The 18,241-nt window shown below is 34.9% G+C and overlaps 1 protein-coding gene across 2 annotated transcripts in view; it reads right to left on the reverse strand.

The window, feature by feature from the left end:
• APOB (apolipoprotein B) overlaps positions 1-10,418 on the reverse strand; it is a 37,238-nt gene extending 26,820 nt beyond the window's left edge. Inside the window, exons 1-9 of one of the 2 annotated variants that reach the window (XM_084514576.1) lie at positions 10,263-10,418; positions 8,607-8,645; positions 5,778-5,893; positions 4,745-4,890; positions 3,474-3,627; positions 3,133-3,288; positions 1,997-2,121; positions 1,728-1,813; positions 773-992 (exon numbers count right to left, since the gene is read on the reverse strand). In XM_084514576.1, the coding sequence (XP_084370702.1) occupies positions 773-992; positions 1,728-1,813; positions 1,997-2,121; positions 3,133-3,288; positions 3,474-3,627; positions 4,745-4,890; positions 5,778-5,893; positions 8,607-8,645; positions 10,263-10,320 (1,100 nt within the window). In that variant the 5' untranslated portion in view covers positions 10,321-10,418. The remainder of the gene's footprint in view (positions 1-772; positions 993-1,727; positions 1,814-1,996; positions 2,122-3,132; positions 3,289-3,473; positions 3,628-4,744; positions 4,891-5,777; positions 5,894-8,606; positions 8,646-10,262) is intronic. The other variant, XM_084514577.1, reaches the window with a different exon arrangement.
• Positions 10,419-18,241: the final 7,823 nt, after the last annotated feature.

Here is an 18,241-nt window from a genome sequence, read left to right on the forward strand (position 1 = left end):
AAAGTACTAACAATACTATAATTACACAGACATATATATATATATATATATTTTTTTTTTTTTTTCCCACCACAACCTCATACTTTCCCATACATTTACGTATTAAAATATGTTGAACTAGGCTGAGGCTTTAGTCCCTCTACAGACTGAAGACATGAAGTATGTGTAAGTCCAGCCAGGACAGGAATAGTCTGGGTGGGGAGTGGAGGATAGACCAAAGATTTGTGCCCTCATGTCTCAAATTATTTCACTTTCAAAACTGTGTTCTTGGAAATTGGTATTACATTGTCCTTGAGAAAAAATAGATAAAAGATATTTGGCTGTAATAACATATTCACTGAACTGCATCATGTGTACACACTTGGGATGGCAGCTGGGAGAAAAACTCTGTAATGTGCTTCAACTCTAATTTATAGTTCAGCTTTTCCAGTAAGATTTGAAGATTTGAGCATAAAATGATCAAGCAATATTAGTACTTCACAGAAACCTAGAACTTTCAGACCTATTTAAATTCTTATATTGTTTTCATATATTTAATGTTCAAGTTGTCATTACCATCCAAGAATTTCTGATGGAAAAATATTAAATTAAAAGTTCTTACTTACTCTCATTTCTCTCTCTACATAATTAGTATGATACTTATGTTTATAAAAGACAATCCTTACCTCCATTAAACTACAATTTGAAGGAGTGTGAAGCAAATCAACTTTGGAATTATTTTGCTATGTAGTTGATACTTGCTGTATTTATATAATGAACTGTTGGAACATACCTTGAAGTTTCCATCATCTTTGGTACAAGAGAGCCAATAGTGGTGTTGTGTAAATTTCTAAGTCCAGAAACAAATTTGTAAAAGAGTCTTGCTCTCTGCTGGTTTTGCTGGGAGGCTGCAAGTTTCTGCAGTTCCTGAAGAATTTTCAAAACAGCATCACCCTGACGGGAAAATTTGGCATCTGCAACTTCCAGGGCAAGTCCTTTCTCTTCCAGTTCATCTATCAATGAAAAAAATGGCATTCTTTATATCTTTATCAAGGACCTGTGTTCATTTTTGCGTTTTGCTATACACAGTATAATTAATATCAACACTGTAGATGGTTTTATACCACAATTGATGGAATTTAACAGATGAATAGTTTCTAAAAATAATGGAATGGGGTTTAAATACAATTCTCTCCAAAGTAGAATCATGATATTTATTTGCATAAAGTTTCTTAAAATTTCACAAAAACATTTCCTTGACACCTTTTGCATTAGCAGAGTTTGCTTTTCTAACTTTTAATGAACATATCTTAGGAGAAATATGCTCTGACTAGGAATAACAATTACATTTTAAAGAAGGATTTTTCAGAACCTAATTAGAGAAATAATGAATTGTTTAGATTTGATAGCTGAAGTTAAAAGTTGCAAAAGGAATTATGGTTAACTAAGAAAGTATCATTGAGCTCATTTCTGAAAAGATTAAATTATTTTCCACACTATTTATAACTCTTTAACTATAAAGATTAATTTCAAAATTAAAGACAAAGATCACTTTGAATTTCAATGTTTTTTAATTTTTCAATTTTCCCCTACTTCTCCCCAAATCTTGTTTATGTCTAAGTCAATAAAGATTCATTAAAATTTGTTTTAATTTTTTTTTTTTTGGTGCACTCAAATACATTTTTAATGAATTCACAGTTAAAAAAAAAGTTCCCATATTTGACATTTATTGAGAATCGCAGTTGTACCTCCATCAAAATTTCTGTTATTGATCTTTGGAGTATCTTCAAGCTTCAGTGTCTGGTTGACCTCTGTCATCATGCCATAATGATTTCTAGAAAAAAAATAAATATTCAGAGCTTTAGTTGAGTCTAAATTTGAGGGATCTTGCTATGCTTTTTGCCTCCATGAGAACAAAATGCATATTTGGGGAAGAAGTCACGGCAGAATTTAATACATCATAATTCTAAATAAACATTAATTTTAGAAGTGTTATATTTAGTAGTGAGCAACCTACTTGTATGAGGAAGGCAGAAACAGGTGTTTTTCACTGCAGACAACATCTCTTATATGCCTTTTCTTTGCATCAATATTGTAATGACAGAATTGGGTACTACTCAAAAGGGTAGATAATGGGATGTTCTGTAAAATAAACAATATGGCAGTCATTTTACTGAATAATATAGGAACAAACATAGTTTTACAGGCTGCCACACTCCTGTAATGTTAACAGTTACAGTATATTGAAAATGATGGTGCATTACTGTAATCATTCTCACAGAAAAAGGAAATTGTGCTAGTAGTAATCTTTATTCTTAAGTCTCTTCACAGGCAAAAATCCCACAGATTTTTTTCCTCTGGCCTCACTGTGGTGTTTGGCTTAGTAGTTGCTTCATGATCGATCCCCTGTTGTTTATGATAAAGGACTCATTCATATGAACTAGTTTGTAATTTTTAAAGTAGTTCAGGCCCCTCATAACAGCTGATGTCCTTTGTAATTTTACTTGTATTATACGCGTTTTAAAGATTTCTACAACAAGTTGTAGAAGTGGAAGAAATCAATAAATGTATTTTTCAGAACAATATGAAGTTCTGTGTTTTTCCTTTCTTTTTAGGAAAAACTCAAAGGCACAGATGACATGTTATCAGGAAGAAGTCTGTAAATATTCATGGAAGCAATTGCATTTGATCACTGTGGATTCCTAATACCCTGAACAGTATGTCAAAACTTTAACTTTAGGGCAGAGAGCCCTGTCCTGTATATAACAAATATATCAGGGTGTTGGTGGACTGTATGTTTTACGTGAAATGGAAATGTTGAAAATTTTGACCCGCTAAACAAACAATTTGTACATGATCTGATAGGTTATTGTATAGTACCAACTACAACAGTACCAACTCCTCTATAGAAGACAAACTATGAGATGGTCTCCTCTAAAAATTCATGGAACATGGAAGACGGTAATTATATTATTTTTGTCTGCATCTGTTCTTCTCTATTGACTGCCAGCAAAATCACAGTCTGTTCTTATGCAAGGGTACAGAAAACCTATTGAAGCTTTTATAAGATAAATACAAAGTTAGTAGGTGTTTACCATTTTAAGTGATGCAGTGAAGAATGTTATATTACAGATTTTATAGTGGTATACTTACTAGTCCCTTCACAACAGCAATGGGACTGACATAATCTCTGATTGGGCTGAAGTTGTCACAGGCTTTCAGGTTCCTGTTAATTGATATATCTTCTGCAACATTTCCTTTCCTGGATTTGAATTCAACCTCAGTGTCACACTTTCCATATACAGTATCCTGGAGAGAAGAAAGAAATTGGTACCTTTATTCATGTTGTCAGACATTTTCTGATCTAGCGGAAATGCACCCTCTCTCATCTGAATTTCCAGGTCTTCTGAAAATTATATTTAGGAGTAATTCTACTACGTGAGATTTATTCCATTTGTTAAGGAAATAACGTGAATGCTTTTCAAAACACTTACCATAGAAATTGTTTTTACATTTTCCACTGTTTCTGTTGGCACAAGGAGAGCTGAGATGATCCCTCTCTTGAGATTCAGGACATTCAGAGGTTCATCCTTCTCTGGATACAGCTTGACTTTTGTTCCATCCTGAATGCTGAATTTTAGCTCATGTCTGTCCAAAAAATCCCCAACATTAGTATGAAAACATGTCAAAATCACATGGTGAAGAACATGCTATCAATAAAATGATGGCATCACATCTATTTTGGTTTATGATTATTTACTATTCATTGTTACTTTATTTTATTGTTATTTTACTTTAAAATAGACTTTAAAACACAAAGTCTATTACAAAGACTTACTATTAAAGTAGGTAATTCCCAGCAAAATTCTAACCAAGGACATTCTGATATCACCAGACTACGTCATCTAAGGACAAGTAAATATCAGGAGCAATGGCTGGAATTTGGAATTGCACAATTCAGAGAGGAGATAAGCAAATTTTTAGAATGAGGTAATTATTAACTACTGCAATAGGCTACAAAAGGATGGAGAAGATTCTCTACTAGTTGTGGTTTTTAAATAAAACCGTGATTATTTTCTGAAAAACATATTTCAACACTTTCTCAAGTTGTTTTAAAATCTATGGCTTGGGAAACAAGAGGAAGTGGATAGTGAGGCACTGAAACACGCATAAAGGGGCACGAATACAGCACACTACACAGCACTGAGGACTAGCTGGGTGGAGGAAATAATAGCAGTAAGCTACGAAAGCAGATAAGTAAGGAAAAGATAAGTCCCATGGGTCATTAAAGATCATGATAGGAAAACTGGACTTCAGTCTCAAATGCCTTTCTGTTGCACAGTCTTTGTACCATATCAGCCATGGAAAATGATCTCAAAATGGCTGCAGACAGCCATTTGAGAATTTACTTATAATAAGGAACCTTCCACTTGCAGTAAACTACTGGGATACTAACCAGCAGTTTCATGACGTAAATGACGCAAATCACAAAGACATTCTAAGTGAAAATTCTGGATAGAAAAAACAAACAAACAAACAAAAAAAACACTTCCCTAGTCACAACTGAGAACTGTATCAAGTTAGCCCTAAATACAATAGAGTATTGCCGTGGAAATAGCGTATAAACCTGACATTTTATCATCAGCATGTTCTAAGCCTGGAAAAGCATAGTCGGGGCTGTAACATTACCAGCTCTTCAGTGTTAAGGCTACAGGTATTGATGTATTGATATCAATGGATTGTACTGATAATTGATATTGCTTACTTGGACATGGCATTTGCAAAGTCTTCAGAGTTCTTTGACTTTTTCAGCATGGATCTTCCCTCAGCATCAACACCAAATGTCTCCCTTAGGGAGCAATGCATTGTCCTCAGGATGAAGTGGCACAGCTGTGGTACCTCCAGTTCAACCTGAAAACACAAACAGGATGTGTTTATCTGTTTTTTCATTACCATGTTTCTAGATCATCCAGATCCAGTTTTGAGAACATAGTCTTCCTTGGCTTGGTAAATCATCAGAATCATGCTGATAGCAGCTCTTGGGAAAGATTCCAAACTGCTCTAAACAGCTTAAGGTAGCTTCAGGTAGAAGACTTGAAAGCAAGTATTGGCTTGGCTAATGCCATGGAGTATACACACTAAGCAAGAAACCTAGGTTCTGAAAATGTGTAGTACTAGAAAAATTGTATGAAAACTTGAGTCATTATAATGATTGATGTTTAGACTGTCAAATTGTGTGAGCTAAATAAAGAATACTTTCCCCAACTACTCAAATTCTGAAAATAATAAATAATAATAATAATAATAATAATAATAATAATAATAATAATAAACACATTTAAAAAGGAATAGTTTTGGGAAGCTGGTGCAGGATTAGGATGGACATTAGTTTAATGCCCTGTGGAGCCTTTTACCCCTACTGCACTGATCCTGTCCTGAAAATTACCACCAACAGGTGACCAAGTGGACTTCATGGCATCAGTGAGCTGTCTTAGTTTAACCTCTAGAATTGTTTGATACACATTCAGCCTGGTAGTGAAGCAAAGTTCAACTATCAGGTCTTCTTCCTCTCTCACCTAAAAGTACAGCCAGATCAAGACAGAACACTAGCATAATGGTATGAAGGTATGAGGTGCCTTCTGTCTAGGATAGGGAGGGTTAGTCTTCAGGGTTCTCAACATGTACTTTCAAAAGAATAATCCTGTTTGGAAAAACACTGAAGGATGTTTCTCAGATGTCAGCTCTGATTTTACTCAGTATACAGGCCCAATGAGTTGTGTTTACTCTCTTTTCCTTACCTTGCAGGTGATCTTTGAACCACTTCGAGAATCTGCTGTTCCTGTGATTCCATTTGATGTTTCTGCTTCATATAAGTAAACATATTTCCTGAGGTGTTTAAATCTGGTTGCATCTTCTGCAATTAGGAAAACAAGAGAGCTTTTATCACTTAGTAGGGTTATGAATAGTGAGATCCTTACAATACATACTTAATGTCATTTAACTAAAATGAATGCCCCTCATAAAGGAAGCATGAGAAGTGCCCCACTACTCTCTTTTATACTTGCTATAGGGGAGTTTTTAGACAGAGAAGTAATGCCTTCATGTCAGCTGGATGTTTTCTAAAGTAGCTATAGCTCAGACAAAATTTTTTGGAGGAAGCATAAGTTTTTGGGTCCAATGCTGTATAGAATGAGAACTGACAATATTACCCCATGTGGCCTCAAAATCACACCTAATTGAGTTAATGACATAACCAGCAGAAAAGTTAAGATGTGGAACTGTTTTAAGAATGACCCCATTACTTTAAAAATAAACTAACCAAATGGCAGTTTTTAAATTCTTAATAAAATTAATAAAATCACCTAAGACTTTTGCCTTATAATTCAAAGAAGATGCAAGAAACTCTTTACCTAAATCAAATTGGAAAGACTGAAAGCAAATAAACACAGAAAGGAATAGAATGTCAAAACTAGCTCTCTCCATTACCATTTTACCATTTCATCAGAATCTACAGAATACCTTCCTGAAATGTGATATACTGTAATGAATTAAATTAATAGACCAATGATTTTCAGTAGAGTAGACTTTTTAATGGTGTTAACTTTTTGCTATATAAAATTTGCTATATAAAGACCATCTACTGCAAGGCAAAACCACTCAGTTTTTGAGCGAGGATGAGGCAGGAGGAAGGATTAGAGGAGGTGTTTCTCTTTTATATCAAAGGAAGCCATAAAACATAATGGGCTTCCTCAAAGGGATGAATTTCAACAGTATTTAATGTGTTCCTGTTGTTTTCAGAGGCAATTTGTCTGTAATTTTAAATCCTACAAGCAGGAATGAATGTCATAACAGAGACATAAAGAAAGAATATTTTGGCTCAGCGTCAAATACGGGGCTATAAGATATTATTTTTGTGTCTGGTATGTGTAATGTAGGCCAAATAATATCCTCAGGTACAATTCACTCCCATTATATTTACAGACATCATTTTAAACTAAACATGTGATCGGATATTTTCAGTGACTGTGTTAAAGCAGTTTAGCTGTATCTGAACCTGAAATAACTGTTCCCTCTGTTCAGACTGAGTAGCTCACTGCAACTGTGACATTATAGTGATGCTGAGTGAAACTCAATTTCCTAAATACCTCCTATGTGGTTATTTGTGACTGTCTGAACATATCTGATCTACTTTTGCAGAAGAAAAAGGTACAGTCATCTTGCTATAAACCCAAATGCCCACCATCAAATCTGCATGATTTTGCTTGCCTACACCTGCCATCAATGTACTCTTGCTCTTTTATAAAATATTTGTCATGTCACAGGTCAAATGAAATGGTGTCTTGTTATATACACCACAAAATTGCATTTTTAGGGAGGAGAATGGAACATTACTACGGATATTGTATTTCCTCATTGGATTATAATTTTTATTATCTTCAACTATTTTAATAGTGTTTTAACTGAGATTAATTTCATGAAATTGCCCAACAGAATTAATATAATTAATACTTGTTACCATATAGTAATGAGTGTTACTGATAAACATTTGACAAATGATTTAAGTCATCTAATTAACCTTAAATTTAACTGCAGAACAAACAAATAAATAAATAAATAAATAAATAAATAAATAAAAAGCTATCCCCGTTACTTTTTACTATCCTGGACTTTATCACTGCTTAACTGTACATTCTCAGAAATATTTGCAATACCAATATCTCCTAGGCTAAAGCCAAAAGGTTAGTTATTGCTTCATTTTCTGCTTTTGCACAGGAATAGATGGAAAAGGAATATGGAAATGATAAGATTAGAAATGCAAATACCAATGAATTTATTGTATCAAAAGTACACAAGAAATTGGCAGTGAAGCCCAGAAAAAAATTTGAATTTCTTTCAGACAGCTGAAATAGCCTCAGTTGTCTGGTGGTGGTGCTAAAGTATCCAACATGTGAAAAAAAATCCTGAAGATCAAAAGGGACAACGACCAAAAAAACTTATTTGGTACTTTGACCCTATGGTGGAACATTATGTGTCTAACCAAGCAGTCAGGGCCAGTCAGAGTTCATTGTGGAGATAGGGCATAAAGTCAGCATTTCCTGAGTCTTGACTTGTTTTAAGGAATTGCTGTCCTTGCTGACGGAGTTGATGATTTATTCTGCAGTTATCTAGTTAGATATCCAAGTGCAATTCTGTGGGTTTAGCAGCCACTGTGAAGAGTACATCAGAAGTGAGATTCAGCTCGTGGTAAAGTGTAATGTGCATAACCTCAGTACTAAAGCTTCACATCTGATAAACAGGGATTTCCAGATTAAGGAATTTACACCTGAGAATTAAGAAATCAACAAAACAATGAAAGAAAAGCTTCTTAAATGGAGCTTTTTAAAAAGTTTAGAAACACTATCTCATCTCCTCTGATTTTACTAAAACTTTTGATATTCTTAAGGCTAAGCCTTATGGATAATTAAATACTTAAAATAAATGACAGTTAAGACTTCAGAATATTGGCATCACTTTTGTTACACTTATTTCTGAGGCAGAAATGTGTAGAATAGGAAAAAGCTTTGAATATTGTATTTAGTTAATATAACAACATGAGACAACAAAAGTTGATGCAAAAAATCAGTTACTTGAACATCCAGGGTTTCCATTTTCAGGTGTTTCTTCTTCTGTGAAGAATAAAAACAAGAATTAAAAGTAGCACAGGCCGTTTATAGTCATAAAGCAAGGACTATGTACATATAAAAGGAAATACTACATTTTCACTGTAAGGGCTGTCTAATTAATACCAACTTTTGATGTAGTTTTCACTGAATTAAATTACTTTGATTTACACTGAGAAGGATCAGCTTCTAGGCTGACAAGTATTTTAATGGTTCTATATTACATGAAAAATTTTAAACAATAGGCACAAAATTCAGAGATAGACAGATGAAATACACCATGTAACATAGTTTGCTTGCTTTAAAAGTTTTGTCTATTTGGAACACAGAAATACTGCATAATGAATGAATGGCTGTATTTTGCTTTTTGTACATTTGAAAAATTACAACTTTGATAAATAATACTACAGTTCCCTGCTATTTTTTTTTTTTTTTTTTTTTTTTGTAGACAATGTAGGGCAATAAATAAGATTGAATTATATTGATCAAGACAAATATACTTGTTGATTATACTTGTTTAAACAATTAATATGCTTTCTCTGGCAACCGGTGTGAATATTCAGAGTTCACACTTTGGAGGAAAAGAATGCGAATTGAAAGCTTATTCAATTTAAGAATTGTTTGCTCCATTATGCCTTAGACACATCCCATATGACTATTGTAAATATAATAAAACATATCCTAGTAAGTTTGCTGCACTCATGTGGTGCTATGTCATTCCATGGACATCACACATGAATGCCAACACTTTTCAGAATATTTCCTGCAGACTTTCCAGGCTTCCATGATGGGAATTCCAAGGCAGACCACTCTATGGCAATATAGTAGCATCAGTAATAACACTAATATTAAGCATTAGAAACAAGTGCATCGTTCAAAATTTTGTAACATCAGTCAGGAACAGAATCATAGTCCTGCAAAGGTGTATTGATGCTGAATTGGATCTGCATATAAACCCTGACTGTGGTTCAGAACTGCATAAGTGGCTCCAGACTCATTTCCCTCCTTGAGGTTCCTGCAGTCATAACACTACAAGGTCATATTTTGAAAAGCCACTTCTTGGGAAGCAAAGAGATAGCTCACAACACACTGCACCATATTGATGCAGACTATCTTTTCTGATTTTAGAAAGAAACCTCTTCTGGTCTATTGCTTTTATTACTACTACTAATGGCTGTGTCTCCTTAACATAAAATTGTGTTTCAAACCTAAGTGCTACCTGCCAAATACATTTTGCTTTATTGCTCCCATTTTTTTTTTTCACATATCCCAAACATAGTTCAGCAAACCTGGGATAAGCCTGTACTGTAAGCTGCAGTATTTCCATGGATGTGATCAAGGACCGCATTACAGTAAAACAATCAGACCCAAATAAACTATGTGAATTCCTTGTAAGTTGTAAAATACATTGAATCTGATCAAAAGGCACCAGAAAACATTTGTGGTTTTTCCTGTTGGGACCCTCCTATGGTTGCCCAGTCCTCCAAAGGGAAGAGATGGCCTCTTTAATCACACTTACCCTAATTCTATAAACCACTGTCTTGCTGGTTTTTGCATTATTGTTGTTTTAACGAGTTCATAAATAAAGCAGCAAAAAGTGCTGCCATAAAAGGCAGTACTTACGTGTGAGAACACCACTGCTGAGCAGCAGCAAGAGCAGCAAGAGCTGCACAGGGCCCATGGCGAGCCCCGAACCCTCTTGCTGCTCTCTCTTTTCCTCTGCTTTTCTTTCGCTCCCCTCTTCACCTCTTCCCTACTGCCTCAGAGGGAGAGTGAGCCTTCTGACTTGGACCTTCACTTATATAGTCTGTAGCAAGCAGCTGAGGCAAACGGTTTAGAAAGCTCGGAGCAAATTGCCAAAGGTCCAAAGGTGAGAGATCTAGATCCTCACTGCGCTCCAAACACTGTGCTGCTTTGGTTGCTGGGAGTCCCCAAAGGCAGAAGACTGAACATATACTAGATATATGTTACCCTTCCAGGTTTTTTGTTTGTTTGTTTTTGTTTTGTTTGTTTGTTTGTTTTTGTTGTTTTGTTTTGTTTTGTTTTGTTTTTTCTTTAACAGAGTTTTGAAAACAAAAGCCCACAGCTACATCATCTCCCAATGTGTTCAAATACGTTTCCCACATTTACATAGGAAGGCTTACAATGCATAAATTATAGCTAGAAGAAATGATCACTGCAGCATGCTTTCACCACAGATGTTGAAAGGCTTAAGAAATTTGAGAAATTTGTGCAACTTAGACATCTTCCCTTTACAGGCAGAAGAATGAAAGGTTAAGGATTTTTACTTTGTTCTGCTAAAATCTGTCATATGCCTTTCTAAAAAAAATAATATATATATATATATATATAATTTACCTGTAATGTTCTGGCAAATCAGGTCATACTCATGTTGAAAGTGAGCTCTGTAGAATTCCTTTGTCTCCTTAATTTAAATTTCATTTCTTTTGTTAATTGTAGCAGAACTATGAAAATGAGACAACAAATACATCTGAATGAAGAAGAAAAGCCTACAAATATAAACTAAATTAAAATACAAACAAATAAAAAGCTGTTTATGAATATGTACATTGGTAAGAAGACTGGTTTTATGCCATGAGAAATCCCAGTAGTTTGAATGCTCTCTCTACTCATATCTATTGAAACTAATATAGGTGAGGGGGTTGCAATTAGTTGATCTTTAAGGTACCTTCCAACCCAAACCATTCTATGATTCTAATTTCATTTAAAAAAATAATCTAAATATGGAAATAGTTGAGAACATTTTGTTCAGTAAATTTAATTTTCATATATCTGATCAAAATGAAATGTTTTGACTTTCCCAAATCAAAATATTTCCTCCTAGCTTGTTGAATCAAAAAATTAAATTTTGGCTTAGCTAACTGGTAATTCCTTTTCCCTTGAAATGTTACCATGCATCATAGAAGTTATCTGTAAAGTCTCTTATTTCTTTGTATCTTTTCGCTCTTGGATTTCACGGTTAAGTTACCTTACCATTCCAGCATACACTACAACCACATATCTCCTAGCATCAGTTCAACCAAACAGTAAGCATGGGGCATACTTTTCAATAAAAGAGATATCTTATAATTAGGATTCTGTCTGATCATATTAGTTGGAACATGCCATTTCTGAGAGATTTCTTGCAGAAATTTTTTTTTTTTTGCTGAACTCATCAGTATTGGAAACATCATGTAAAAAAAAAAAATAATAACAATTTCTCAGGCTTTTCCATTTCTGTTTCTGTCCTTGGTTCACACCAATCAGATACAATACAACAACCAACAGATTATTGTTTTTACTTCCAAAAAGCTACATAGCTTTTTGTTTACTTTTGTGTCCACAGCTGCCTCAGTATGTGTTGTAATACAAGTGATTCTGCTTTGTAACATGATTCTACCAAAGAGACTGTACAATAACATTGTATTTTCACTCCTAGCATGTGACACCCTTTCTACATTCAAATATCAAGAGATTTTCACTATTATTTAAAATCTATTTATTTATTCACTTTAGCACTGCAGATGAACAGAGCTTTGGATTGGCCAGTGTTCAGAATTCAGAGATTTGTTAGCTACTTCCATATTTTGCCTGTGTCTCCTCACTGCCTTCAGGTGTTTCTCTGGGCCCAAGCAGAGGCAGGCTGATCGAATTAACATGACATTGCATGGACGCAGCTAGATTACAGAAGTCATGACTCAGCCCATAAGCATGATAAGCATGTAGGTAACTTGGGTGCACCATTCTGCTGGGACAGGTTTATATTGCTGTATTACCTAGTCAAGGGACAGCAGGTGTTTCTCATTGCTGGTACCACAAAATGTCACACTCTACTTTTATCTATTCCGTCACCAAGGAATCACCATTCAAAGATTCAATATACACACGGAGCCAGACAACATAAAGTTCTTGTTTAACCATTTCTGTGAAGTCGTGAGCATTGACCTCAGAACAGTTTATCTTCTAGACCAAATCATTTCAAATTGTATTATCTCATTTTACTTTGCATGTTTCTCAATTACTTTTGGCCAAGTCACACTCTCTCTGCTGAGTTTCTCTCTTGCAAATAAAACAAAGTCTTTGGAGATGGAGCCATCCTGAAGTCTGGTGATAGTATTGCAGCTCTCATGTCTTTGCATCTTTTGTATTCCATTTGACAAAGAGAGGCAGAGAGTATCAGTGTGGGTTTGAAAGGATGACAAAAAATTGAACTTTATTCCCCAGTGTTCTATAATGGGAGTAGCTCCAAACTTTGGTTTATGTTGTATATCTCTAAACTATACAGATTTGGTCCCGATCTAAAAAACAATTACCTCAGTTGTGTTCCTCCATCTGTCTTTGGATCAACCTGTCTGCAGTGAGTGCTGTGTTCACTGTTCTTTTCCCTGGAGGATTTTTTTTTCCTGTATTACAGAGAAAGGGAGTTTCAGCATTGGGGCTCACCATGGTAATCTCCAGGCATTGCTGAAGCACAATGTAATACCAGAGACCAGTAACTCTGTTAACCTTTCCCTTCAAAAAAATTAAATACTTTTAAATACATTTTAAAAATGATTAAAAAATAACAAATTATATTTAGAAAGGAACTGTTTCTGCACCTTTTTTTTTTTTTTTTTTTTTTTTTTTTTTTTTTTTTCCCTTACGAGAGCCTAGTAAAACGAAAAATCCCTAAATGAGGTAAAAAAGTCATCAATGTCTGCCAATTAACCATTAATGAAATGAGGTTCTATGGTTCATTTAGGAAAATGTACAGCATTTATTAATGCTCATGAAATAAGAAAAAAATCAAATCAGTGTTAGCTGCAGCTGTCATAAATTTTATATACATTTAATGCACTTTATAACTTATTTATTTCTTCTTAATTATATCTTCATTCTTTCCTAAAAATCTAGCCATCAATTTGGGATGTTGTGTGGGTCCATATGTTGGGACTATCTAGAAATGCAAAACATACAACCTGCACAGATTCTTTACAATACACTACCATATATGGTAGTTCATATACATGAAGAATGACTGATAGACTGAATGTGTCACATGCACACGGACGGATCAGGTATTCACAAGGTCCACAACTTTATGCATTCATCAGACACTCTGTGTATAGACTGAATCAATGGCCTCATGAATTGTAGGAAGTATGACAATGCTTCTTACATGCTGAATTAATTTCATTCAGATATAATATGTGTATGGTTATAATGGATATGGAAGATCTCTGATGTGGAAGACTTCATAATAATAATGCAATGCTACATTCAAAACAGATCTTACTAGATCAAGATGCTCAGTGCCTTGTACAATAGAGTCCAAACACATGCTGAAGGCAGGGTCATTTGTTGTTCTGTCCTTAATGGACTTCAATCCATCTGTGGTATTAGCAGGCTAATTCTAATTCCTCCTCACCTATACATGAACAAAGTAAATGTTTGAGTCCATTCCTGTCCTTTAAAAAACTGGAACAGCTGCACTGACATTGGAACTACAGAACTTGCTGTGCCGTGGTCAGAGAGGGGAGCAGCCTTCCTGATCAACCTGTGACTATTGTGCTACCAATATTTTAAATTTCTAGGGCCAGAAATAAGGCAAGTGAATAATGAAACAACTCTCGTGCAGTGGTTAGGACATATATCCTGTGAGATTGAGAAGTTCTAGCTTCAGTTATGTATGCACTGCACATGTGGATTAAATAATACGATGTGGTTTTACTGGGCAGGCAGCTCAGCACCATGCAGCCGTTTACTCTCTCCACACCCCCAGTGGGATGAGGGATAAAACTGGAAAAAAAAAAAAAAAAAGATAAAACTTCTGGGTTGAGATAAAGGCAATTTAATAGGACAGAAAAGGGAAAATAATAATGATACAAAAATACACAAAACTAGTGATGCACAATGCGATTGCTTACCACCCACTGACTGATGCCCATCCCATCCCCAAGTAGCGACAGCTCCCCTGGCGAACTCCCCCAGCTTTGTTGCTGAGCAGGATATTGCTGAGCAGGGACTTGTAGCTCAGGACTAAGTACATTTATTGCCTACTTGCAAACTGTTTGAACTCTTGCACATAAGCTATGGCACATCATACACATCAGTATATCACTTATAATGAAAAAGGACTTGATGGTCACAGTCGCGTGTAGAATGTAGAAAAAATATCTAAGGAAACTCAGCACAATAATCTATTGCAAGCATATAACTGGGAGTGAGCAGGAGAAAGCATTTTTAGTAAGTCCTATTCCATAACACTGGCTGTGGAAGCCTGTACTTACGGTACATATAGCAAACCCTGATAGCCTCCACAGTACTAATACTCACTAATCCCTTTCTTTTCAGTGTAAGTGTAAGCATCTTTGTAACATTCCTCCTATTGTATATAGGGATGGTCATATGAGTACCAATAAAGAGAAAACAGAGCTAATACTCTAACTGAACCTCTTAATAAAGAATTTTGGCTTGGAATCTGTTTCTTAGCCATACTGTGTGTTATTTGTAAGGCCTTAGTCTTAAAGAGTTCTCCTGACATTCACAGTCTGGATTTGTTACTAGGAAGAACAATTTATCAAAATTTGTCTTTATACTTTTGTCCACAGTTGTATAGAGGAAGTCTGTAACCTTAAATCACTCATCTGAAAGTGAACTGCCTCCTTCTTATACATCTTTTCCAGAGAGGAACTGTTTTTCTCAGTTCTGTTTTGGTAATGCCAACAATAGCTTTGCTAATACTGATACATATACAAAATCCAACCTTTATTTTATTATATATAACATAATAATATCATAATAAATACAATATTATAAATTATTACATTTATGCTATTATATATTTAATTACATTAAATATATTTTTTGTATTATATATATCATATCATATCATATCAATTATATACTAATATATAATAACAATATATTATATATACATGCATATATAATTTATATGTGTTATAATTATATTGTATAGATATATACATCCTTTTATTCTTCTTGATATTTTTCTTTTACATTTCCTATTTCAGTTACTGGAGATTAGTCAAATCCTTTGACAGAGGTGGTCTAACAGCCACCATCTGAGTTGACTGGATACACCCACCATCAATTTAATCTCGTGCTTACTCACAGGACAAAGGCCTCTTCACCTAACTCAGATTTAAGTTTCGCATCTCATTTCACGCAATGACTTTAGCAAAGCAGCAATACAAACAGTTAATGGAAGCAATCACACAAGATACTAAGTTTTCTATACTGCAAAGAATCCTTGTGCATCTTCCTTTCCCTTCCTCTCCTTTCTCATTTCTTTTCTTGCATCTTTTCCCACTTTTTTTTTTTTTTTTTTTTTTTTTTAATTTCTGAGAAATATACACAGTAGATGGCGTTCAAATTTCTTTATTATTTGTTGAGGTCAAGGCCAGCACTTCAGGTTCTTTGGGAGCTCCTTGGAAACATTGGTCTTACTCTTCTACTGTGTTTCCCAGATCAGTGTCATCTGTTTAGGTCTTAGCATGTCCCTCATCAGAGAAAAATGGTTGTATTTTCTGGCAAAACACCTATGGTGCTAACTACAACCCAATGGCAATTGGAGGAAACTGTGTCTCCCAAAGGAGGTGTTGGAGGTGCATAAACATACATTCTGTTTGTCTAAGAACAGCTGCCAGAAGCCTGCTGAGGCATCAAGAGTAGAAAAATATTTGGCATAAGCCATCTCCTCCAGAATTTCTCTCCTTGTAGGTAGTGGAAAATGTTTCCTTTTTACTTATTTATTTAGTTCTTTTGAGTATATTCCTGGGAAAAGGGTCTGCCTTTTTTCTGCACTAACAAGAAAATGTACCAATTCTGTTGAAGCTTTTATTCATACTTTCCTTTCGAAGTATTAAGCCTCCCCAGTTCCTTCATTTTGTGTTGTGCCTAGGCAAAGAAACATATTTTTGAATTGTGGTAGGTTGGGCTCTCTAAATTCAGTTTTGAATTCTGCCAATAGATTCCTACAAATAATCCTGCAAACCTCGACTTTATTCTCTCTCTCCAAGCAAACCTCGACTTTATTCTCTCTCTCCAACAAGGTGACATGTTGAAGTGCTTAATGTATTTCTAAAATAGCAGTTTTTCCATTTTTCCCCCATTTTTCTTTTCCAGTTTCCACTATCTATACTTTCCATTCAAATATTTCCTTCTAAGCTCACCACTGGAAGCTTGATCATCTACTGTCTCTTTTAGTGCTAACAACATTGTTACTAGTACAACTTGATCAGTGCATCTGCAAAAAAGTTAAGACACATTTACTTTCTTAATGACAATTCAGGGATTTCCTGCAGCAAAATTATAATGTTGTTCCAGTAACTGCTCTTGAACCAGTGGCAGTTTTTCTTCATCATTTTTGTCCAGGTTCTAATGTTCCATTATTGCCAGCCCCACTGAAATATCATGTTGTACCAGAGCATCGTGACATGGGTGGTTCAGCGAACCACTTGTTTTTGAGAACTCCAGCTCAAAGTTCTGTGCACTTTTTTGCTTCAGCTCTCTCATTGTTTCAACCCTCCATCACGTTCATAATGTTAGAGCATGTCTCAGCAGACATACACAGGATGCCACCTCTGCTTACAAAATTCTAACTGCTTTCCCAAGAATGATTCTCTCCACCACTGTGTTTTCTGTGAAGCTTTTCCTCATCTCCACATCTGGCCACTTCTCAGAGACTCAATTTGCTTTCCAGACTTACACACTGAGTTCATTAACATAGAAACAACTTCTTTTTTTTTTTTTTTTTTTTTTTTTCTTTTTCTTTTTCTCTTTCTTTTCAAATATTTAGCTGTCACATATGCTATTTTTTTTACAGAATACCATGTTCCTCAAATATGCACACTATGATTTAACACAGTCTTCTGCATTTCAATTAAATGAAAGCTTTGGATATAAGAGTTATCAGTTACAGAACTACTGTCTCACTGTTTTTCTTTTTTGCTGGCTTCTGCTGCTCACAAATACACCAAGGAATAATGTTTAAATCTTTTCCAGTTGTTTTGGGAGTTCATTTTTCGACCACTCTGAACAATTTGTTATTTCTTTTTGCTCTTTGAGCTGTTCAATAATCACTCCAAGTCAAGGTGTCTGACAGGTTGGCTTCACTCAGTGTCAGAGCTGATCCATCAATTCAAGAATTTTAACTGATTGTTACTGCACATCACAGATTTCTAAATAATATCACATGCATTTCTATGAGATCATTCCAGAGCATTTTCAAGGCACAATTCTGTTCAGGAAGATAAAAATATCTATCTATCTTCACATGACCTATAGGGAATAGAAGCACAAAGGGACTGACTAACTTGCCTTATATAGCATAAGAAGCACTCACTACTACCTTTCTTTTAACATTAGATAACCAACACTCCAGAAGATGCACCCTTTGAGGTACTAGCTGCTTGAAGGCCACAAGGAAGGTTCTGTGAATTATGTTTGCACATTCTAGTCAAGGAAACAATCAGGTTTACCTATGTCTCATCTGAGGAAGAGTCTTTTTTTTTTTTGTCTTTTTTTTTTCTTTTTTTTTTTTTCATTTTCCTAAAGTGCTGATGCTGCAAGGAAGAAAACAAAAAAAGTCAGTACCTTTT

This window comes from Aythya ferina (genome assembly GCF_964211825.1).
Source record: "Aythya ferina genome assembly, chromosome: 3".
Classification (NCBI taxonomy): Eukaryota; Metazoa; Chordata; class Aves; order Anseriformes; family Anatidae; genus Aythya; species Aythya ferina.